Consider the following 24,575-nt stretch of genomic DNA (forward strand, 5'->3'; position numbering starts at 1 on the left):
GTACCTAAGCATTGGAATATGAAAGCTTATTTTAATATTTAATAAAATTTTAATTTTTCTCTTTTAAACAAAACAGTGATTGGAAAATCTTATTAGAAAATGTAAGTTCTCAAATTCTGCTCTGCTGCAGCCTCTGATGGCCCCTGTGCAGACCTTTTGCAATGCAGTACAGTAATCTGTCTGGTTGTGTTATATCAGTCCTTCTTGCTTCCCCCAGGTTTGGCATTAAAAGAAACTTTGAAAATTAATTAAACATGTTTGAAATACTTCTTCTTTGTGTAGGTTTTTGCCTAAATGTTTTATGGCAATTAGGGTAAACAGGAGGAAGAGTGGGTGGCTTTCCCAGCATTGCAGAATGAGTGAGTTGGCCCCAACATCAGTTCCTGAGGTGTAACTGTGGTGGGTTCACCTTGACCAGGTGCCCACTCCTCACCTCAGCAAAGTGGGGGAAGAAATAAGATAAGCAAAGGAAAAGCCCAGAAGATTTTATTGTCTACTTCCATCAGCAAGTGACGTCTGACCACTTCCTGGGAAGCAGTGCTTCAACACTTGCAGTTGCTCTGGAAGGCAAACGTTTTAAAAGATTGAATGCCCTCCCTTCCTCTTCCTTTTTCTTAGCTTTTATATCTGCGTAGATGTCATATGGCATGGAATATCCCTTTGCTCAGTTTGGGTCAGCTGTCCTGGCTATGTCTCCTCACAGGATTTTGCCCACCCCAAACCTACTGGTGTGTGGGAAAACGTTGGAGACACAGTCTGGATGCCGTGGGGAGCACTGCTCAGCAGTGGCCAAAGGCACAGCACAGCTCTGTGGGGGCTCCTGTGGGGAAAATCAACTCCATCTCGGCCAGACCCCACACATGAAAACCATGAAAAATTTTACATATAAATGGATTGTTCTTCTTCATCCTTATATATATTGTATAGTGAAGAATCATGTCCTTGCTGTGTATTTAGTGACATAGCACCTTTGGGTTATTGCTTGGATTGCTTTCTAGAAAATCAGAGCAAACAACAATATTGACTGACAGTTTCTGTCACATGGAGAGGAGAAGGCAAGCTCCCAGTGTTTCATACCAGTGCAGTTCAAAGAACTTAGTGGGTACATTTGTCTGTGATAGGAGCAGGTGTTCTTCCTCACTTAATTAAATGGCAGCTTCTGTTGAGTTCACATGTGTACTTCACGGAGCCTGCTCCCTTCTTCGGATGCACAGGCAGAACTCCAAAACCTCTTTGCTTTAGCAAGATCAGTAGGTACGATAGTCTTCTGTGTGATTTCAGGGATTTTCCAGTTCCATTTGGGTTGGCCACTTTGAGGATGAGTGTGAGTTTTGTTTTGTGTGCATGTGTGTAGGCTTAATTTTCTTGTGGTAGTAAATGATCATTTTTTTTCTGGAAGAAGTCGGATTTTTGTGAGGTCCACCATTGTCAGTTAATGGAAAGACTCTTGTTTGAATTTGCTGGAAAGACTTCAGTGGATTCTAGTGCTTTGCAAATTGTCTTTCCCTTTCCTGTTCTGTGTAGAAGCTGTATATTATAACATATGAATATATGTTTACTCCTGAATAAATTAACAGAATTTTTGCCAGCAGGCATGATCTGATGACACTTTTTTAATTAATAAAGGAATGGGATATATAATGCATAATGGGTTGCACACTGAGCAACATTAGATTAACTAGGAATTGAAGAACTGTGTGTCCTGCTGATGGTGGACAAAATCAAAGCTGTTGACAGATTCACTTACTCCTTCATAAACAAAAAAGACCTTGAGGTTGTTTATTTGAATAGAGGGACCATAAATCTAGCACACAGATACCAACAAACAATAGTCCTGGATTTTTTTTCTTAAAAAATATGATCTGCAATATAATAGAAGCTCATTATTATATGCCTATATATTTATATATAGCTGTAGGTGGTATATAATTTTGTATGTCCAGGAAGTAGGTTGGCAAATGTATATACAACAAACAATGTGGATTTATAGACTGCCTGCTAAAGGTTTGCATTTCTCCTTAATTTACTTTGTGGGTCCTATCAGGTCCTTCCTGAGAGCACTAAAAATGGTTGTCTCACATTTTACAGTACACTTGAAAAGTGGTGTAATATGATTTGTGCCTGAATTTATATTTCAGAGGGGAATTCAAGTTATTACTATTTCCTCCTATTAAAATCATCAGGTCCTGAATATGTTCATCTGTAAAACAGGACTGTCTAACAGTCTTTTACTCAAGACTTGTAAGGAATCAATATAGTTCCCATCAGTACAGTAAATTACTAACTGAAACACTTCCAGTAATCATGATGCACAGTCTCTCGTTAACCCCTTCTCTTCTTGTATTGAGATTTGTATTCTAATATTGTCCTAGAATAAAGTTATTTTAGAATAGATCCGTAAATTATTACACACTAGAGTAGTTAATTCAAAACTTGACAGCTAAGGCTGTTGTATACCTGTACCAGTTCTATTTATGTCTTTATTGATGATCTGGACAAAAGGATCAAGGTAGGGGTGTTGACCCTCTGGAGGGCAGGAATGCTCTACGGAGGGATCTGGGCCAAGCAAAAATGTATGAAGTTCAACAAGGTCAAGTGCCAGGTCCTGCACTTGGGTCACAGCACCCCCACCAGGAAAGTTTTAGATTGGATATAAGGAAAAATGTCTTCACAGAAAGGGTTGTGAAGCATTGGAACAGACTGCCCAGGGAAGGGGTGGAGTCACCATCCCTGGAGGTCTTTACAAAATGTGGCACTTGAGGACGTGGTTTAGTGGTGGATTTGCCAGTGCTGGGTTAATGGTTGGACTCCATGATCTTAGAGGTCTTTTCCACCCTAAATGATTCTATGATTCCATGATATAATTATATGGATGCTCCCTCACAATTGAAGTGTACAATTAAATACTTCCTTGAAAATGTGTGGGTCAGTCAAAGACTAGGAATTGTTTGCTTTATTTATGGGAGGAGTTGGAAGTCAGGAGACTCTCACTTCTGAAGAGGGATTTTTAACTCTTTTGAGCTTCTTGGCCAGAAGAAAGTATCTACCAGGGAGAAAGCAAGGGTACTTTTAAAATGCAGTTCCTAAAATGAATATTCAAGATCCATGCTCTGTTAACTTACTGTATTTCAGAGTTTTTACATGACTTCACTATTACTTTAGGTTTGTTGTCTTTGTTCAATAGTATAAATCCATCATTGTTGTGACTGAGCCAATGGACATGCTCGAGCCTGTGTCACAGGGCACAGGAACCCGCAGGGCAGTGGTGGCTGCAGAGAAACAGCTGGAGTAGCGAGCTGGGAGACATCCTTAGGAAGAGCCAAGGGAAAACTGAGTGTGTGAAAGACATCTCCTAACCTGGTGCAATTTAAGACACCATCACTGAACAGGAGGTATATAGCTCGAAGGACTCTTTCAGTATTAAGAGAATAGAAAATGTCAGTGGTACTTTATGGAATATGGAGAGAATTGGGAAAGGCAGCGTTGAGGAGAGAGGAAGTTGTACCAAACTAAGTAAACTGAGTTAAATAGCTTCACAGAGACAACACTGACATCTTAATAAGTTTGTCAGAAACAGACAAATTTAGAAACAAAGTCATTCTTGGTTGTTGCTAATTTTGTATTTGATAATGCTGCTAAATTAAGCATTATGTTGAGTTACTTTTCTTTTGTATCCTGTTAATGCTTGTGGTTCCCAAGTGTGGAGGAAGGACAGAATTATGCAAGAGAACTGTGGCCTGAGAGGGCTTTTATGGAAATAAACTCATTTTATTGTAGATTTATTGGCAGCAGTAACAACTGTCATCATTTCCTCTTGACAGAAATACAAATAGACATGATGTTGAGACAAAGGATGCAGATAATATTCAGAAAGTGCCTTTGTTTACATAACTGGTTTTTTGAGTTTGATCAGACATTTATTGACGAATATGACAGTGTTTTCTTTGAGAAACTTTATTATAGAGATGATCTTATCCAGATCCAGGAAATAATAAATGAGAAAGAGCCAGAGAATCATCTTTGATGGTGCTAACAAATAGAAGTGTCTCCAAAGCTAATCTGATGTGTGAGAATATGCCTTCCTATGCTTTTCTGTGCTTCTGCTGGAGACATACTGGAGTCGTGTGCTTCTCCCATTCATGTGTCTTACCAGAAAGTAATTCCTACACCTTCATGTAAGTGTGCTCCTTTTCTACTTTGGTAATAGGATGGGAAAGCACAAAAATGCTGGATCTGATGTTGGAGAACTTCCTCAGCTGGGGATCTCCTATGTTCATCAAGGTTAAATAGACTCCTTTGTTCCTCCTGGTTCCTATTGTTAGAAATTATTGTTCCTTCTGCTTTACTTTTGTACCAGTATCCCTCGTGTCTCCTCTCTCTTTAAGCTGGTCCCCAGCTGAGAGTTCATTGTATAAGAAGCAGCAGGCAGCTACCAGCAGGTTTGGGAGCCAAATCTTTGCCTAGGCTGCAGGTAGATCAATATGTGTTTGCTGCTATGGTAAGTCTGATGAAAAATGAATCCAATTTTACTTTTAAAGCAAGTAAGTCTTCCCTGAGTAGTGACATACTAGATAGCTAAAATGAGGCAAAGAGGGTGGTAACGCAAGCTGCAGTTTACCAAGAGTCTGCATTAGTCTTCGGGCTAAAATGATTAGTAAGATGAACCATATCTAACTGCTTTTGCAAGAAAAGCTGTGGATTTGCCGCAAGGCATTGATGACAAAGTGGCTGATTTTTCTGGTGACTAGTGATGAGACAGGCATGAGAAGGAGAGATGTGCTCTCAAATTCTCATGCAGAAATCAGACAATGTAGGACTGTAGAAGTTATCAAGAAAAGCATCATGAAGTAATATCAAGTGTGCTCTGAAAATTTCTGGTTTGTGATGCTTCTTTTAAAAGATGTTTCTGAACCCAGTGTCCTCAATTGTATTCATATTCATTTGTTCTTTTTTCAAATCAGTTCCCTATTTTAATAGTTCTCTTTTCCCTGTGTGCATCTCCCTCCACTGCCATCATGAGGCCATTCTCATTCTGTGGGTGACTGTTCTTTTTCTTGCCTATTCTTATAATTTTGCCATTCCTCACTATGAAGTCATAGCCTCTCTCTTTGCCCATTCTTGTTTGAGTTTTTTTCTTGAATATATGATGAGAGTTTTATACTTGTGTCTCACCACCTGAACAATGATATTAATGTCCATGTCTCTGTCATGGAAAGTTCTTACTTGCTGTGTCTAACTAGACTTGGTTTTAAGCACTGAAGACAAGAGAAGCCAACAATCAGCCTATGTAAGCAAGAGGAAAGCTGTGATCAGACTGTTTCAAGTAAACACAAAAGCACTATGTTTGTAAAACCAGAGAAATACACTGTTACCCATTAACTAAGAACAAAACAGCATTTGCAGCATTTAAGTATAAAAGATTAAAAAGTTTTCATCTTGCATAATTTACATGTTCAGTGAATCTCATGTTCCTGTTTTCTCAGGTTTTTTGTCAGCTGAATCCATCCAGAAATATTACCTAAAGGCATATCACTGAAGTTTACAGATCATAGAATCAACAGATAAGCTGAACTGTTAACCAAATACTGCAATGCAAGACCTAGTCAACACTGGAAGCAATTATAGTAGGAAATCAATATAAAACAGACAAAAATGGGCGGTGAGCTTCTGGAATTTGCTACCCCAGGAGGCTACAGAAGCACATAGTACCAGGAAGATCAAAGAAACAAATTTAGGGACATCAGGACAATAAGTAGGTGTCAAAATTCTGTGCTCTCTCATAACTGTAGTATAAAACAGTTCTGGATGTTGGCGTGGTGCAGAGGGAATGACTTCAGAAAATAGCCCTCCCAGTAGCTCTCACAGAATGCATCTCCTACTGACACTGAATACAGGGCTGGATGAGCTGTTGGTCTGGCATTAGGGCCTTTTTCACTGTTCTTGGGATCTCCTCCATGTTTTTAATTTCCTGGGTTCTGTGCCCCATGGTAAGTAAATTGAACGTCTTGTCTTGATAATCAGGTATACCTGTCATGTTGTACTCAGGAGACAAGATCACCTTTCTCAGCCAGATCTCGCACACGTCATTTGTTCCCACTAGCGGGTTATCATTTTCATCAGCCTTAAATTACTCATAATTTTCTTCAGGGTTTTGTGTGAGATCAGCCTCTTACTATCTGCTCTTGTGTCCCTGTATTCCTTCTGTTCTTTCTACATGTTTAGTAAGTCCTTCCTTGCCTGTCTATTCCCTATGTCACAAGTGTTCTTTGAAGGTTTCTTGTGAGGTGCCCCTCTGTGTGTCTGTGAACTGGCAGTCGGGGGAAGAGCAAGAGACTAACCAGTGCAGGGAGGTACAAGCATTTCGGGTTAGGTGCAGCAGACTGTGCCGTGTTCCTTGCTCCAGGCCAATGCCAGCCTCATTGGACCAGTGCTTATACTCATCCTAATGTTCTGTGGCATGCAATGCTTCTCCCTCCATTCAAATTTTCATCTAATCCCAGCTTGATCAGATGAGATCTGCAGCAGCTAAGTCACATTAGAAAAAATTAGGCCATCAATCCATTATTAAGCTGGAAAGTGTTTTATATTTTGTGTCTACCCTCGGGGTGTCTCAGAACATTCCATGGCTGATCTGCCCTAAGTATGAGAGGGCTGGAGTTTATGTGCTAAAAGATGTATACAGATACTGAGGGAGCTGTGGGGTTTTTTGTAAAACATTTGGTTTCCAGCCTTGCAACTTGCTAGGGCCAAGGCCTAGGTGTTTCTCACTGCAATCTTTATGGTTCTATTGGTCAAGGTGCTTTTGAAAAACAGTTTCCTGTTCTCTCTTAGACAGGTAGCTGCTGCATCTAAGACGTGCCAGTTTTGTAGTATTGGGAAATTTTCCTGTGCTGGTAGTCAAGTTCCTTCTACTTGTGTCTGAGCAAAGATCAGTGTACACTTTTAGAAAATGTTGGTTTTGTCACATGTTCTGCTCTTGACAATATATTATATCCAGCACTCTCTGAAAATTAAAAATCTACCCCAAATTTTTATGGTATAGTTGTGTCTCTGTTTAAACCATGATACTTGACAAAATGATCACTCTTTGTGTATTTTTATTAATTGCCTTTGTTCATCTTAGCTTTTTTAAAGAAAATAGATCTTTAGATTGAGATCCCTCATGGAGGTTATTTCATAGGACAGATGATGTTGGAAGGCACCTCTGGCAATCATCTAATCCCACCCTCTACTCAAAGCAGGGGCAAGTACAGCTCAGGACCTTGTCAGACAGGTTTTCAATGCTTCCAAAGACACAGATTCCACAAATTTTCTGGACAATTGGTGTCAATGTTAAATAACATAGAGTTCTTAGCACCAAATGATAACTCTTTCAGATATGTACAGTACAGGAAGCAAGACAGTGAAGCATCCAAAATCATGTCAGGATCTTCGCATTAGTAACTAGTTGGCTTTGGTGACTGATCCAGGCATTAGCAATACAGGCATGATTTAGTATCAGAGTGAAATATTCCAGTTCTGGCTTGGATGTTGTTGTTCTAAGTGCTGAGGAGAAAGAAGGTATGGGGAGGATTGAATTTTCACAGTTCAGGTCACTTACTGCATTCGTGAAATACCACATTTGGATGTTTGCTTTCTTGCCTTAGCATGTCACTTTGGATTTGGTGCAAGAAGGAGTTAATTTAAGGCAACTTGTGCAAGCTGCTGCAGATAGTATGAGTCAAAGACAATTTTTTCCAATGGCATCGTGCTTTGAGCCCAAGCTGGAGGGGAACTGGCATGCCAAGAGTTGAAAAGAGATGTCTCTGTTTTGTGCACACTCAACTTCCAAAGGCAGTGACTGGGGTTGAAAACCTATTTGAATATGAAATAAAGAGTTGCACAGAGGAAGAAGAGAGTAATGACAATATCCATGGCCAAAAAGAGGTGGAGGGCACTGGATAAGATGCATGGCCTCTGTCTGTCCTTTCATATTACTGTTGCTGACTCCCGGCCCTAAGAGGACATGTGTGTTGCCACTCTTTAAACTGATGACTTGTTTTTAGATTTGCTTTCAGTTGCTAGATTGACATTACAGACCATACTCTTGGACTGTTGAACATCCTTTGTAAATTGCTTTAAGATGTTTTAGTGTGATAAGACAATATAAAAATTGAAGTCATTATTGCTGCCTTTATCACCAGGGGAATTGGACAGCTGGCATTGATCTGTAAGAGACTAATTTCCATATTTTGTTATTACATTAACCCTTAGAATTTTTCTTGTTCATGATTTGAAAGAATGTTTTCCTAATCAAAAGGTCATCCTCTGTAGTATGCAGTGCCTGAGAGACACAGAAGGGCAGAAAATACATGAACACTGTCACTTTTATCTGATCAATAACATCTTGCTATATTAATAGTAATATCCCAGTGTTTTGCATTGCATCATATCAAGATTTTGCTAACCACTTCAGAGAAATGCTCATGAGTGAAATCTAGCATTTAGTGAAGAGCATACCAGTAACTGCTTAGTTTGGGGCAAAAATTATGCACCCCTTTAAATTCTTGACATTTATCTTAATTTTTTAAATTAAAATAATTATAAAAATTCTCCACTCATTGCTGTTTTATAAGGAAAGAGATTGAACAAGGGCCTTATCTTGCTGTGTTGAGTAATACTTTCTTATGAGCAAAATTGTACCATTCATCCCAAGCCACAGTAGTGGTAGCACAGAGGCCACTATGTTGCAGAGGGAATAACTTACTCTTTGCTGTCTTCTGGTTTAAGAATAAAGCCTGAGAAATCAAGGAATGGATTTTTAACAATTGAAAAGAACTAGAGGAGGTAAAAAGTTGAATTTGTTTAAAAAATTGAACCAAACAACATATCATTTTTAAGGTAGTATCAATGTAGCTCCAGTTTGATTTGTTGGTATTGGCCAGGGCACCTTTAGATAAAAGATGCATATGCTGGGTATCAAGAGCCACTGTAAGGCTGCTAAGAGACTCCTCCCTGTGCTGCCTCACAGCAGTGGTGAAGACCAAATAAAGCAAGTTTTGGTTTTCTTCTCAGGGTGAAGTTCTGCTTGTTGCTTTGTTTCTCTGCTTGGTCCAAGTGCTTCCTTGGTGTTGGCCCAGCCAGTGTACAGCCTTCCTCCTGTTTATTTATAGCACAGCAATGCCCAAAAGATGGAGTCAGAGTTCCACTAGCAGAATCTGTGGAATGTAGACTGTTAGATTTCTAAACATTTACAATCTGCCTTGGACTCTGGTTCAACATTAACCCAATAGTAAAGATAAGTCACAAACTGGGAATGATGCCTGCAAAGGCCATAGGCTCCTTATAGTTGGGCAGATGTCTTTTTGTAGTTGGACAAAATATTTTTCAGGAATTATTTAGGTATAACTGATAGAAATCTATGACTTTTTTTTCTGTTTTGCTGTGATAATTGACTGTTGAGGGGGATTTGGAAGGCTGAACCATAAAGCACTGTACCATCTTGGGAAATGGTGCTGTTACACTATAGGCATATCTGAATTGCAACAATATTCATCCTCAGTATATCTTACATTGATTTAAATTTTAAAATCTACTGTCACTGGTTTCTTGACAGTAATACAGATGCTTGAAAATAGATGAGAATCTACTTAGGCACCCATGTCAAATGTTGACTTATACGGGACATCCTACCTGTGGGAGGCCAACTGGCACTGAGGAACAGCAGTTGGTTGACACCTATTTTACATTCTTGCATCTCTCACAAAACAGCAAAACAATACAGAAAATCAAAGGCAGGAGTGGCACTAGATCTTTAGAAGGAAGTACCTAATTGATGAAACAGTATCCTCTCAGACTGAGGCAAATCAGAATTTTGGGAATTTTTTCTGTAGCAAACTATCCTGTCAGATTGAGACTATTGCATTAATGGAAATCCTTGGGTGATTTTTAATTTTGCCTTTTGCACACAGGCCGTGCTTTGCTGAGACTCACAGACAAAAAGCTTGAACGAATGGGCATTGCCCAGGAAAGCCTGCGACAGCACATCCTGCAGCAAGTCCTTCACCTGAAGGTGAGAGAAGAAGTCCGAAACCTCCAGCTGCTTACACAAGGTATGAAAAATAATTTTGATACAGACAGTTACTGAGATCAGGTAAGAGACATTTGCCTGAGGGCATAAAAGGTGACTTAACATTCTCTCGCAAGAAATGATGCGTGAAAATGCCTCATAGATTCCACAGCCTTTCCAAGGGGGGAACAAAAGGTAAAATAGTGCATACATAAATAGAGCTGCCTGTTTTGCATGATGAAGAGGCTTGATGGTAGTTTTACTTAACTGTCTGCTTACCAAGATGAAAGTAATTACGTGTATAGGGAACAAGTAGTGAAGATACTGACTTTAAAAACATTGTACATCTTGCATCAATTGTTTACTTTCAGTGTTAGAGAAAAGAGTGATTTCTGTAACCTGTTTTATGGTAAGAGCTGTCAGTGGAAAATTACGTGTTAGACTCAGTTTTTTGCAGAGGGCTGATTCCTCCTTCATGTTGGAGTAATTTTATTGACTTGAATAGAGTTGCTTCTAATGTATGCTGCTAAGAAAATGGAAAACTGGGCTTAATATGGAGTCTACATTAGAAGACAGGGAAGAAGGTGTAATGAAAAAGGTTGCACATGTTTTTCCAGATGAGGTTGAGACGTTTTATGATGACTTGTGTTGCTAGCTCTCTATTAAGGCTTTTAAATGGCTATGGTAACATGGAATAAAAATAATAATTGTGGCAAAACTGTAAAGGAACATTTAGAGATCCTCTACTATATATCTGCAGTACTTTCTCAGTGTTAAATGCTGTTTGGTAGTCCACTGAGATAGCATAAACCACATACTTCTGTGGTGTTTTGGTTCAGTGCCCGTTATATGTCACATCATATGAAAAAATAGAGTTCTCCAGAACATGCAGTGTATTTTTAACAAAATGTCCTTTACACATGACATTATGTTCCTAATTAAGCCTTGCTCACTGTGTTTGGGGAAAAACTCTCTGATTAGTTGAGAAAGCTGCATTTTATCTGAGAGAGCTGATGTCTCAGCTGAATTGTTCCTTCAGGCTTGGTGTCTTGTGGATTGTGATGAGGAGTTTTAGGGCTCCTTCATTTTGCCATGAGCTGTAAATATGAGCTCACCTCATCTTGTGTCATGTCAAAGGCAGTGCACCTGCTGAACCATAAATGTCCTCCCCAGATGTTTAGAACTGTTCTTTTTCCCTTCATCTATTCATCCATTATTCCTTCACCCTATTCTTCAGAGTTGTCCAGGTGCTCTCTTCCCCTGCATCTGGAGGATTTGATAGACTGGTCATCCACCATCACTGTTATGGGCTAGCTCATGAAATCTGGGATTTGACTGATAGGGACGATGAAGACCCACTACCATAATTTGGATCAGTCCAGATATTTGGCATTGAGAACCTTGTGTTTCCTGGCTTCTCCTTTATTGTTCCTCTCTGGTTCTCCTATGGACACATCAACTCATGTACTCAGAATCAATCAGACAGTAGTGACTGCCATTTCATGGAATTCAGGACAGCATCCTCTAAGATCTATTCCTTGCCCATGCAACTGAGGATACAAGTTTGGACATTGGTAAACACGTGCTGGACTATGAAGGACAGGCAAGTAATGGATGTATGGATGTGTGTTTAATGTAGGCCCTCTCTACCATGTAGAGGGAATGTTGTTATTAAGTCTGATAAGATAAAGGCAAGCCATCATATGATCTATGAAAGGCAGCACAAGCTTAACACAAATTTGGTGTTCTGCAGCTCTAGCTGTCTTCCCCCACAGTCGTGCTGGCCACTGTGCTGCACTTCACTGCCACTCTAATATATCCTTGGTGAAATGGGTCAAAGAATTTATTCCTCGTTCTGTCTGTAGTTTGTTACAGCGTAGCCATGAGAGCAAGTACCCACAGCTGGTAACAGAGTGGGTCAGGTCAGAGAGGCAAAACACTCTGCATTCAGAGTTGTGGATTTAGGGCTGGGTCGCTGCTGGTGTGACCACCAGCCACAAGAGCTTGTGACTGCCCTGTTTTCCAGAGCTCAGCTGGGAATGGCTGTATGAGAGAGCAACCTGTCCTTGTGGGGAAGAGAACAGCACTAATGCAAACTCATATCAGTAAAACAACACAAATACCATTTTCGTAAACAAATCCATGAATGGCCCTCATGGACTGTAAAAACTCTTGTCTGAAAGACAGAAGGCAGAAATCTTCATATGCTATTGGTCCACCAAGGGTGATATAAGAGGAGGCTTCTCTCAGGTGTAGAAAAATAGAGTAAACAGAGTGTTTTAAAACTCTTTCTTTTGAAAAGTTAGAGGAACAAAAATTGTGTTTATTTTTATCTTCTTAAATAGAGCTGAACTTATGGGGCAGAGCAACAGTTTGTTTATAAGAACATTCCCCTGGGTAGCAAAGCTGTGTTAATTGTATGATTGCAGAGCTGGGGGAGGGTGAGTGACAAGATGACACCAATATTCCTGCCCTTTATTGCCTCATTTACACCAAGTTGGAGTGTGTGTCTGTTGAAAGTACTTGTTTAAATGTACTAAGGCTAAGATGCTTTTTCTCAGCTACAGTGCAGTCTGTAAAGCTGGTTGTATGTCAGTTGTTCTCCAAAACTGGTTCTGTCGCCTTTCCCAGTTTCTTCAAACTGTGTCCACTGATATTCGTATTATCATTTATATGTTCCTAATCCAGGTTGTTCCTGGAAAAGATTTCTGTAAGTGTTTTTTTGTTTTGGAGAACACTCAGAGAATATTTTTTCTCTGAAAAGCAGTTTCTGCCTTTTGGAAATTCCACTTGCAAAGTCCAGGTCATACAGTAGCTATTGCTATGCTGTGCTTTGCAGTCCTCCAAAAAAGTCCTCAGAAAAGATTGGGGAAAAAGCCCTCTGTCTTTCAGTGCACAGCTCAGGAGATTGTTAGGTGAAAGAAGCCGTTAAAATCCATTTCTGAATTAATGTAGCCCACAAGCTGGGTTGCAAGAAATGAGGTCCTAATTCAGAGCCCATTGATGTCAGCAAAAAGACTTCCACTGACTTTAGTTCATACCCCAGTTGAAACTGGAGCAAGCAGGGAAAGTTTTTAAAAATCATTATATAACACCAGATATTTTAAGTGGTTTTGTGTTCTGTTGTCTGCAGAGAAAGTTCAACTCATTTTAAAATCTCAATAGCATTCTTTTCTACTCCTATTTCAGAAAATTACTTAAAACTGTTTCATTCTTCTTCATTCAAGACACCTTCTGGTCTGTTCTGGAGACCTTAAAGCCCGAAGAGCACATGATTGTGTATTTGAAGTCTTGTCTTCAGTTTTAGGAAGACTTTTCATTGGAGCAAGAACTGCCTGATTGAGGCTATTATTGGCAGAAACACTATTCCAGCCTCCACTAGGATAGAAGGGCATAGGCCTAACTACTGATCTGTGCTTTATTCCCAGACTTACTGATGTTGAGGAACTAATTTGACGAAATATCTTCCAATGTCTCTTGGGGAGAGCTACACACTGTTGGAAACACCATTATTAGACTGTTATCACTGAAAGCCTGAGTTGAAAGATCATTAAAAAAAAAAAGCCTTAGATAACTACACAGAGAAGGAAGAAGTTATTCTGAGATTTTTCAATGCAAGTCCTGCTTTGGGCTAACAGAAGAGACTGTCCTCAATGTGGTAGAATCATAGAATCATAGAATCGATTGGGTTGGAAAAGACCTCCAAGATCATCGAGTCCAACCCTTGGTTCAACTCTAGTCCATTTACCAGATCATGGCACCCAGCACCACGTCCAATCTGCATTTAAAGATCTCTAGGGATGGTGAATCCACCACCTCTCCGGGCAGCCCATTCCAATGCCTGATTACCTTCTCTGTAAAAAATTTTTTTCTGATATCCAACTTAAATTTCCCCTGGCAGAGCTTAAGCCCGTGCCCCCTTGTTCTATTGCTGAGTGCCTGGGAGAAGAGACCAGCCCCCACCTGGCTATAACTTCCCTTCAGGTAGTTATAGACAGTGATGAGGTCACCTCTGAGCCTCCTCTTCTCCAGGCTAAACAACCCCAGCTCCCTCAGCCTCTCCCCATAGGACTTATGCTCCAGTCCCTTCACCAGCCTTGTTGCTCTTCTCTGGACTTGCTCCAGCATCTCAATATCCTTTCTGAACTGAGGGGCCCAGAACTGAACACAGTACTCAAGGTGTGGCCTCACCAATGCAGAGTACAGGGGAAGGATCACTTCCCTGGTCCTGCTAGCCACGCTATTTTTGATACAGGACAGGATCCCATTGGCCTTCTTGGCCACCTGGGCACACTGTTGACTCATGTTGAGCTTCCTGTCAATTAGTACTCCAAGGTCCTTTTCTGCCTGGCTGCTCTCTAGCCACTCTGTGCCCAGCCTGTAGCGCTGCAGGGGGTTGTTGTGGCCAAAGTGCAGGACCCGGCACTTGGCCTTGTTGAACTTCATCCCATTGGAATCAGCCCATCTCTCAAGTCTATCCAGATCCCTCTGCAGAGCCCTCCTGCCTTCCAGCAGGTCGACACTCCCTCCCAACTTGGTGTCATCAGCAAATTTGCTGATGATGGACTCAATCCCCACATCTAAATCATCAATAAAGATGTTAAACAGGACTGGACCCAATACAGACCCCTGGGGAACACCACTGGTGACTGGCCGCCAGCTGGATGCAGCTCCGTTCACCAGCACTCTCTGGGCCCGACCCTCCAGCCAGCTCTTAATCCAGGAGAGGCTACACTTGTCCAAGCCATGGGCTACCAGCTTTTTCAGGAGTATATTATGGGAGACAGTATCAAAGGCCTTGCTGAAGTCCAGATAGACCACATCCACAGCCTTCCCCTCATCCACCAGGTGGGTCACCTGATCGTAGAAAGAGATCAGGTTGGTCAGACAGGACCTGCTCCTCCTAAACCCATGCTGGCTGGGTCTAATCCCTTGTCCACCCTGAAGGTGCTGTGTGATTGCACTCAGGATGAACTGCTCCATAACCCTGCCAGGCACAGAGGTCAGGCTGACAGGCCTGTAGTTGCCAGGGTCCTGCTTGCAGCCCTTTTTGTGGATTGGGGTGACATTCGCCAACCTCCAATCATCTGGGACCTCCCCAGAGAGCCAGGACTGTTGGAAGATGATGGAGAGCGGTTTGGCAAGCTCTTCTGCCAGCTCCTTCATCACCCTGGGATGGATCCCATCTGGTCCCATAGACTTGTTAGGATCCAGCTGGCTCAGTAAGTCGGTCACTATTTCCTCCTGGAATACAGGAGGGGTATTCAGCTCCCTCTCCCTGTCCACCAGCTCCAGAGGCCAGTTGTCTTGAGGGCCACCTGTCTTACTGGTGAAAAGTGAGGCAAAGTAGGTGTTAAGTACCTCAGCCTTCTCCTCATCTTCCTTAACTATATTTCCCTCCAAGTCCAACAGAGAATGGAGGTTTTCCTTGCCCCTCTTTTTGTTATTAATGTATTTATAAAAGGACTTTTTGTTATCCCTAACTGAAATAGCCAAATTTACTTCAAATTCCACTTTTCTTTCCCTAATTTTTTTCCTGCATGACCTATCTCTATCTGTAAATTCTTCATAAGTAGCCAGCCCTTTTTTCCATAGTCTGTAAACTTTCTTTTTATCCCTGATTTCTTGCAGAATCTCCCTATTTAACCAAGCTGGCTGTCTTCCCCTCCGGCTGGCCTTTTGGCACACTGGGACAGCCTGTTGCTGTGCATTCAAAATCTCCCTCTTAAAACATGTCCATCCCTCCTGGACCCCCTTACCTTTAAGGGTTGTTTCCCAGGGTATGCTCTGAATCAGTTCTTTGAATAGGCCAAAATCTGCTCTCCGAAAGTCCAAGGTAGAGGTTTTAATGGTGACTCTCCTTACATCCCTGAGGACTGAAAATTCTATTATTTCATGGTCACTATGCCCCAGGCGGCCTCCAACCACTACATCATCTACCAGCCCCTCTCTGTTTGTAAATAGTAGGTCTAGCAGGGCCTTCCCCCTGGTAGGCTCATTTACCAGTTGATGAAGGAAATTGTCCTCTATACACTCCAGGAACCTCCTTGACTGCCTCTTCTCTGCAGTATGAAGCTCCCAGCAGATATCTGGCAGGTTAAAGTCACCCACAAGAACAAGGGCTGGAGATTTTGAGACATCTGCCAGCTGTTTGTAGAATAATTCATCCCCTTCATCATCCTGGTTGGGTGGTCTGTAACAGACACCCACAAGGGTGTCAGCCTTGTTGGCCTTGCCCCTGATTCTGGCCCACAGGCACTCAACCTTGTCACTGCTGACCTCAACTTCAACAGAGTCAAGAGACTCTCTAACATATAAAGCCACCCCTCCACCTCTCCTTCCCTGCCTGTCTTTTCTGAAGAGCTTGTAGCCCCCCATAGCAGCACTCCAGTCATGTGATTCATCCCACCATGTTTCTGTGACAGCAACTATGTCATAGTTTTCCTGCTGCACTATGGCTTCCAGCTCCTCTTGTTTGTTTCCCATACTGCGTGCATTGGTGTACATGCACTTCAGCTGGGCCATTGATTTCATTCTCAACTCAGGCTCTATGCCCTTAGGCCTGTCTCTGGAGAGCCCAGTTGCCGTCCCTTTCCCCTTCAAACGCAGTGCTGTGTGTGATTCTGTGCAAAGTACCCACAGCAATCTTCATAGGGCTGAGCTGAAGAAGCATTTTTGAATTTGGACTAAATCATACCTGCATTTAAGATGATGTTGGGCCCCTAAGCTCTTCTGTGAGTTTTATGTAGGGCAAAGTGCTACTTGAATATATTACCAGGTGATTATTTCTCCTCCTACCAAAATGTGTTAGAATAAAGCTTTGTGCTTTACTGAAAATCATCTCAGCAGTTGACCTGTTGAAATTACTTCTTCAGTAAGTTTTCTGCTCATCCTGCACTGATGCTTAGCTGCTGAAATTCATACGTGCCCAATGGTAGTCACAATAAGACCGACTTCCTTCCTTCCTGCCTTCCTGCTTCCTTCCTGCCTTGCCTTGCCTTGCCTTCCTGCCTACCTACCTTCTTATTTCCAACATAGTTCCATTCAAAACCTGTTAAGGTAACCCTAGCACTGTATTGTTCCGGGAAGTAGAGGACCATCGAAGTTGCATCTCATCTTTCTTTATGCTCAGGAGCAATGCATTCCAACAAAGAAGTCAGGACAAAGTGCCATAAGGCCTGTGTGGATGAACAAGTTACTCCTAGACAAACTCAAACACAAAAAAGAAGCCTTACAGAGGGTGGAAGCAATGACAGGTGGCCTGGGAGGCATGCAGAGAAACTGTCCCAGCAGTCAGGCATCAGGGTGGGAAAGCTAAAGCTCTTATATAATTAAAGCTGGCCAGAGATGTCAACAGCGACAGAAAAAAACTTTTATAGGTACATCAGATAAAAGGAAGGCTAGGGAAAATGTGAGCTTTCTCTGGAAGGAAACAGGAGATCTGGTTACCTAGCACATAGAGAAAGCTGAGGTTCTCAAGGAGTTTTTTGCCTCAGTCTTCACTGGCAGATGCTCCAGCCACGCTGCCCAAGCTGCAGAAGGCAAAGGCAGGGACTGGGAGAATGAAGAACCACCCACTGTAGATCAGAATTGAGACAATCTAAGGAATCTGAAGGTGCACAAGTCCATGTGTCTTGATGAGGTGCATCTGTGGCTCCTGAGGGACAGATGAAGTGGATAAGCCACTATCCATCTTATTTGAGAAGTTTTGACAGTCTCGTGAAGTTCCTGATGATGGGAAAAGGGGAAATATAACACCCATTTTTAAAAAGGGAAAAAAGGAAGACCAGGAGAACTACCAGGTGGTCAGTCTTATCTTTGTGCCCAGCAAGATCATGGAACAGATGTTAAGGAAACTTTGCTGTCTGACCATTCGGGAGCCACTCTGGGAGTCATGCTCCCACCGTCAGGGACTTTCACTGCTGAGACCCTTCACCACAGGTGGCTCCAGTGAGCTGAAGGGTGCCCCACTTGACTCCCTACACACACCACTCTCACACAGTCAGGCAAGGTTTCCTTACCAGCTCGACCCTGGGTTTCCCATTGCAGAGTCTCAAACCTGGATTCTTTATGTAATTTTATCACAGTGCAGCAACAGAAGAACAACTTGAGCTGATCCCTCTGAAGAGCGACTCTGAACAAAGGAAACCCTGGCTTTTTATACCCTGGTCTAAGCACCTGAAAGTCTGGGCTCTTCCGGCTGAGTCTTTGGCTCCTGATGTGTTTGGTCACCTGGCTGCTGCCAGCTCTGGTGAGGCCTTCTAGTACCTAAAGGGGACATGCAAGGAGCTGGAGAAAGAGTAGTCAAGAGCATGTGGTGGTAAGGCAAGGGATAATGACTTGGCACTGAACTCTCCCTATCTGTCAGAAATGGTGGTGCTACTTCCTGTTCACCTTATCCACTTTTTTCTGTTGAATGTTGAAGCTGGGAGGAACCTGAGCACTGTCATTCCAGCTTGCATCATTGCATGTGAGATTTGTTGTCATTCGCCATCATCAAAGCTTTAAAGTTCTAGACTCACTCCCATCTTCTGAATTCCCACATATCAGGACCTTCCCTGCTGTAGTGGCTCCAGTACACAGCATGAATGATTTGGAGTTACATACCTGCCTGAAAAGGGACTTGACTTGAGTGGTCAGAAATTTTGAGAGCACATGACCTTGCAAAACACAGAACTGGAAGGTCAGTTGGGATTAAGAGAAGGGAATTGCAGCTTCCTGTCCCTCTGCTGTGTAGGCTTTATGGATCCTGTGGTATCTGAACTGTTCTTGCCTACTGTCCTTCACATCCCTTGAAAAAATGTTGCTTGAGATCAGCCCTTTTCTTTGTCACTCCTGTAAAGAAGTCAGTACAACTGAAGCTTGGAATAGAGAGTCATCCTGTTACACTTCCAGGATGTATTATTTTCTTCCCTGGACTCAAGGTTTTGGCACCCGAGTAATCATGAGTCCCTTCCGTCAAAAGTATTCTTTCTTGTCTGTACAAAACAGCAGACAAAACAGCAGATGTTGCTCTGCGAGTGCTCCAGGTAGGCAGTGTGTTTGCCTTCCCAGGCAGCTGGGGGTGAAAGTGTGTAACACTTGAGGGAGGAGTCTTGGTTTCATGTCTCTGTTGTGTTCTGAACCTGCAGCATTTGAAATCTTGGCTATCCTCTTACTAGACACGTTCTTTTGTTTTCATGGTCTTGACCTCACCATTTTCTTTTCCCTAACCCTGAAGCTTCCAGCTAGTTAGGAGGGGCCTTTCTTTTTAAAGCACAAATTACTATGCAAATGTTACGTGCATATGTTGCATATATGGCATCTATCCAAGGCACAGAAAAAACTCACTTGATATTTCAGAAAAGCTCCAGCAAGCTTAATGCCCAGCTGATTTCCTTTACTCTGTGTTCCTGTTATGCTCCCAAACGTCTAAGAGACCTTGTGAGTTGAACACAAAGTGTATCATGGAGACACAGTCAGAAATTACCCAATAGTAGTAGTTTGTCCCTTATCATAGCATGAAAACTGTGTTCCAGAACTCAGCATGCTAAATTGCCTGATTATAGGTAAAGAAATCTTAATCTTCTTCTCAATATGGGTCTATTGTCACTATGCATCCATATCCCTTTTACTCCTTTCCATTTTATGTCCTTTTTTCCTGTACAACTGTAGGAATCATTGCAGTTGTATTTAACCACACTTTCCAAGAAGGTAAAACAACTTTGCTACCATCTTTAGACTACAAAAGAGCAGTCTTGGTTGTATTTTTTTCGACCTACGGCAAAGGACAGTTTCAGCACCTAACAGAGGACGTAGGCTCTGGAGTCAAAATCTGTGGTTGTTCCTGAGAGGCTTTTCAGACTTTAGGCATTGTTAAGACTTCTGAAAATAATTTTTTGCTCAGGTTACAAGTATGCACTTAGGAGTTGTGCACGGTTTTCATTTGTTTTAACTGAAACACAATATGACATTTGGAGTGTGTATATGAGCATAGATAAAATACATGCATCAATGATGATAAATATCAAATTCCATCTATGGCATCACTTGTTTGAATTTCATATGGCTGGTTTCTAACCTGAAGAATATACTTTGCAGTGCAATCAATGGTCCCTGGCAGACCATTGAATTACTGTGGTACTGTTAGTTACCTTTTAGCTATTGCTGTGATGCTAATCCATATTCATACAGAATAACTGAGTGATTCAACTGACAGGTAAAATAAGTTCCAATACACTGGACAATACATTGTAATACACTCTGGATAGGTTGAGCACAGAATTGTCCTTCAATATGTGTAGTATATTAGTTTGGTACATGAATAAGGAAACATGTAGCAACTTTGAAATTTGTATTGATGAACTTCTATGCCAAGAATTTAGCCGTATAATATTATGATGTGCTTGCATTTTTATGTGTTTCTATAAATAATATTGCAACTCATTCTAGTGGGAATGTAGTATTAGCTGTTTTGTATGATTGCAAGAACATGATTGCAGTTGTCTGGTTTTCTTATTATTTTATTAATGTTATTTTTTTCATTCCTGCTTTTCAAATTTCTCAGAACACAGTCTACTGGAAAATTTCGTCTGGAAAGTTTAGTCCTTCTGAGCTAATGCATACCCAAAGCAGTCTTACATGTTAGTGGAAACATATTACATATATATAAACGCACACACATATATGTATGTATTTTCACACTTGTGTAAATTGGAAAGAGAAAAAACAATTTTTCTCAAAGTTTAAGAAAAAAAAGTAAAATAGTGCTGTTTGTGCTGCAGCCAGTCATGAAAGACTTCTAGCTAAATAGGAAAGTTTTCAGCAGTCAAAGTCTGTTATTTAACAACAGCTGTTTTTGATCAGTGCCAGTGGAAATCACTTGTTTACACCCAGCCGAAAAGAACAGGCTGGTAAAAAAGATTCCAGGAATAGGTACAGTCTTTCACACAGATTTTAAATCAAGTTACCTACTCTAAGATGTACATTTACAATGTAACCTATTTGTCATTTCTAACGAGATTTTCCAGAAATCAGATACAGAATTAAATTAGGGTTGTTCATAGAATGGTTTGGGTTGGAAGGGGCCTTAAAGATCATCTAGTTCCAGCCTCTCTCCCACACAGAGACACCTTCCAGTAGAACAGGTTGCTCAAAGCCCCATCCAGCCTGGCCTTGAACATTTCCAGGAACGAGGCATCCACAACTTCCCTGGGCAACCTGTTTCAGTACTTTAGCACCCTCACAGTAAAAACTTTCTTCCTTATATTCAATTTAAACTTACCCTCTTTCAGTCTAAAGCCATTCCCCCTTGATAGTTGCTTTATAAAGGAATTGAGACAGAGCCCCAAATAGACTTCTGACCCCTTAGAAAGTAAATAAAATTTTTCACTGCTAGGCTTCTGTTTCAAACCTGTCTTCATCCACTAAAATTTCTACTGTCAAACAGAGAGGATAGCATCAAAAATAAGAAGATAAGAAATGCCATTCTCAGTTGAATCCAGTGTCCCTGTCCCAGTACTCGGCCTCTAACAGTAGCAAATCCTGTTTAGACGCAGGCCAGAACCCTGGCCTCTCTCTGCAGTCCCATTCACTTGGGCTCCCCAGCACTCTGATTTCTTGCATTTGGAAGAGTATTGCCCTGCTCAAATCTTCTAGTGTCCACTGGCAATCTGTCTCACACTCTTGTGAAACAAGTTGTGCACAAGAAGTTTTCTGCAAACTAAAATACAGTCACCGGCAGCCTCATTCGTGCTGGAAGTGCCAAAGCCTAACTTGGCAAGCCTTCAGCTGGGTATCTTCTGCCTTCCCCAAACACTCCGAGCAATCCTACTGTCGTGTGCACACTGTAGTAGCTCCCCATGCTCTGCATTTCAGATCCACCAGTCACACCTCAGACGCATCAGATGAATCATACCTGTTGTTCTCCATTGATTATTACAGACACTTGGGATGACTGGCAGATGTGTTTGTCTACACAGTAGATGTCTAAATGTGGGTGAGATAAATTACCACTTGCTAAGCCTAGATGTAAGCTCCTTACGCTAAAAAAAGTTGGTCTGAAAGATGGATGGATTGCCCTCTTTGCTCAGATGAGTTTTGGTAATACCATCCTTCTGATTTTATGAATCCAGTATTGCTGGCGCCTGCATGAATGTGTCCTGTTTGTAAAGTGTTCCACTATATTGACTCTTTTAACAAACATGAAAGTCACTTAAAGCCTTTTTGAAAATGTAAAATGAAGTTTTGCTGTTTTGAGTCCCTAAAGGTGAACATTGCTAAAGAGTTCAAAAGCTTTTTTCTTCCTGTTGTTACTGGTGTTTATGGCCAGTGCAATAAAAATTTCTAATTACTGGAAAGATTCAAGGGAGGCAGGAAAAAACCCTCTCCTTTTTATGCCTTTGTAAAGTTGTTTTTCTAAGTGTATAAAAAGAACCTGTTTTATTTAAAAGCTTCTCTTTTTTCATTCACATTCTTTAAAAACCTTTCTGTACTGTAATTTTAAAAATGATTGTGGTTCTATTTAAGCAAAAGTTTACTTTTAATGGCATTTATGCTTCATATGATAGAGCACCTTCATTTACTCAGTTATACATAGGCAGTCAGCAGTGTTATGAACTGCTTCTTTATTACTAAGCAGTATGCAGATCTCTGGCATCTTCCACAAAGGAGAGAGTGGGTTATTTTAAAGCCTTTATTTGACTTGATCATAAAGCATGGGTACTAGCCTAGTGTTTTATGACATGCTCAAGTATGATTAATAATTTTAACTATGCTGGTTCCCCCATAAGATCAATATTATAGAATTTTTCCAGTCACTATTTCAATGGATTTTAATTGAAATTGATTCCCTATAAAATAATAAATTGAAGTGTATTAACAATGATCTTGTGGTCCTTGATGTTCAGGTTTTGAATTATAAGCAAATTCTGAAGAGTTTTTAAAAAAATAGATGATTTACCTCTATACAGCCTAAGTACTCATGAAGCACATGTAAATTATTAAGTGTTAATTCCAGCAGATGACAGCATAAATACAGCACCCTTAATTTTCAACATGAATGTGAATGGAAATGTGTCAAGGATTTTTTTTTAAATGTGTTTCTCTATTTGCAGTTCAGCTACAGTTGTATTGTATCATCCTAAAATTGAAAAATACTTGCATCAGTAAAAATGCATCCCAGTCACCTGAATTATTAGAAGTTACCTGTACAAAGAAAAGATACATTCCGAAAATTTGCAGTGAGTCGCTCTGTAAGAATTTCAGTGTTTTTCCAAAGGTGTCACCTGTAAGGGCATTGAGTCAGTCTTTGACTATTTTTCTCAGTGTCAGTGATGAGTTTAGGCAATACTGCAGTTCTGAAGCTCCTTCACCACACTAAGTTTTCATCCACATCTTACACCTTGTTCTCAGTTAAGATTAACCACATGTTAGAAATGTTGGTTTACATACATTTGGCTTATACAATGACTTCTGCCTGGAGACAGCCTGGTTAGAAAATAGCCAGGCTCAGAAATGGCCTGGCATTTTATATCCAGACATGCATAATATAATATGTATTTATATATTATATATATATATATAATATATAATATAATATATATATTATATATATTATAGTATAATATGTCAGGACTCTGACTTGGCATGTTCACTCAACTACATAAGAGGGCTGGAGCTATTACCCTCATGAACTGTAGGGACAAGCAAGTTGGAGACTTTTGTATGTGAACAAAAAGGCCTGTCGAGGTTCCCCTTCAGGCCTGAGGGCAGTATGAGGGCACATACATTGACATGGTCTTAGAGTTCGGAGTCCTCTCCACTAGAAATAGGATTCAGATCTTCCCAGTCCATTCGTCTGGCACACACAGCTGCCATCAGGTGGCATTTGATGAAATGAGAGGGAGTTGAAGCAACTCCAACACCTGGGCCTTGAAACAAGTAATTTTGACATATTCTTTCACTCTTTAGTGAGACGAGTTGAGAGGCTCACTGCTGGTAATGTCAGCCAGCAGACTCTGAAGTTCAGTTCTCATTTTTCTGTGTTGAAAGAGTGCTGTTGTGTAGGACTTTCAGGAGCTGGATTTGGAGAGAAAGACATGAAGGGAAAAAAAGATCTTGCACAGCACCGAGACATAGTTTTTGCCAACTGATTTTGCCTTTTTCGGGAATGCAAAGCTTCTGTTCCTAAAATTTACTCTCCAAAACCCTCTAAGCTGTATGGGTTTTGTTTTCTTTGCACTTCAGCATATGTCAGAGGTAGAGATGAAGAAGGATGGTCATCACATGTCCTTCATTTTTAAAAGTGTTCGGTCATTCTAATCTTGAGAAATAAAGAGGAAAGACTTTCTTACTCTTATTTCTGTGGTTTTACTCCTTTAAGAACTCCTGAGGAACAGGATGGTTGTTAAAGTTGGGCCATGAGATGAGTATCTCCTGCTCTAGTTTTCTTTTGTTGATTTCCCTTTAGCCTGGATGTTTAAAGGGCTGATTATACTACAGTTGTCTGGTGAGAAATTTCTTTACCATGTGTCAGAGAGCGTAGCTA

At 41.0% G+C, this 24,575-nt stretch overlaps 1 protein-coding gene across 1 annotated transcript in view; it reads left to right on the forward strand.

The window, feature by feature from the left end:
* Nucleotides 1–24,575, forward strand: part of SAMD12 (sterile alpha motif domain containing 12) — a 189,436-nt gene that overhangs the window by 76,138 nt on the left and 88,723 nt on the right. The window contains exon 4 of the mRNA XM_071553945.1: nucleotides 9,951–10,091. Coding sequence (XP_071410046.1) covers nucleotides 9,951–10,091 — 141 coding nt within the window. The remainder of the gene's footprint in view (nucleotides 1–9,950; nucleotides 10,092–24,575) is intronic.

Source organism: Pithys albifrons, chromosome 4 (assembly GCF_047495875.1).
Source record: "Pithys albifrons albifrons isolate INPA30051 chromosome 4, PitAlb_v1, whole genome shotgun sequence".
In the NCBI taxonomy this organism is placed as follows: domain Eukaryota; kingdom Metazoa; phylum Chordata; class Aves; order Passeriformes; family Thamnophilidae; genus Pithys; species Pithys albifrons.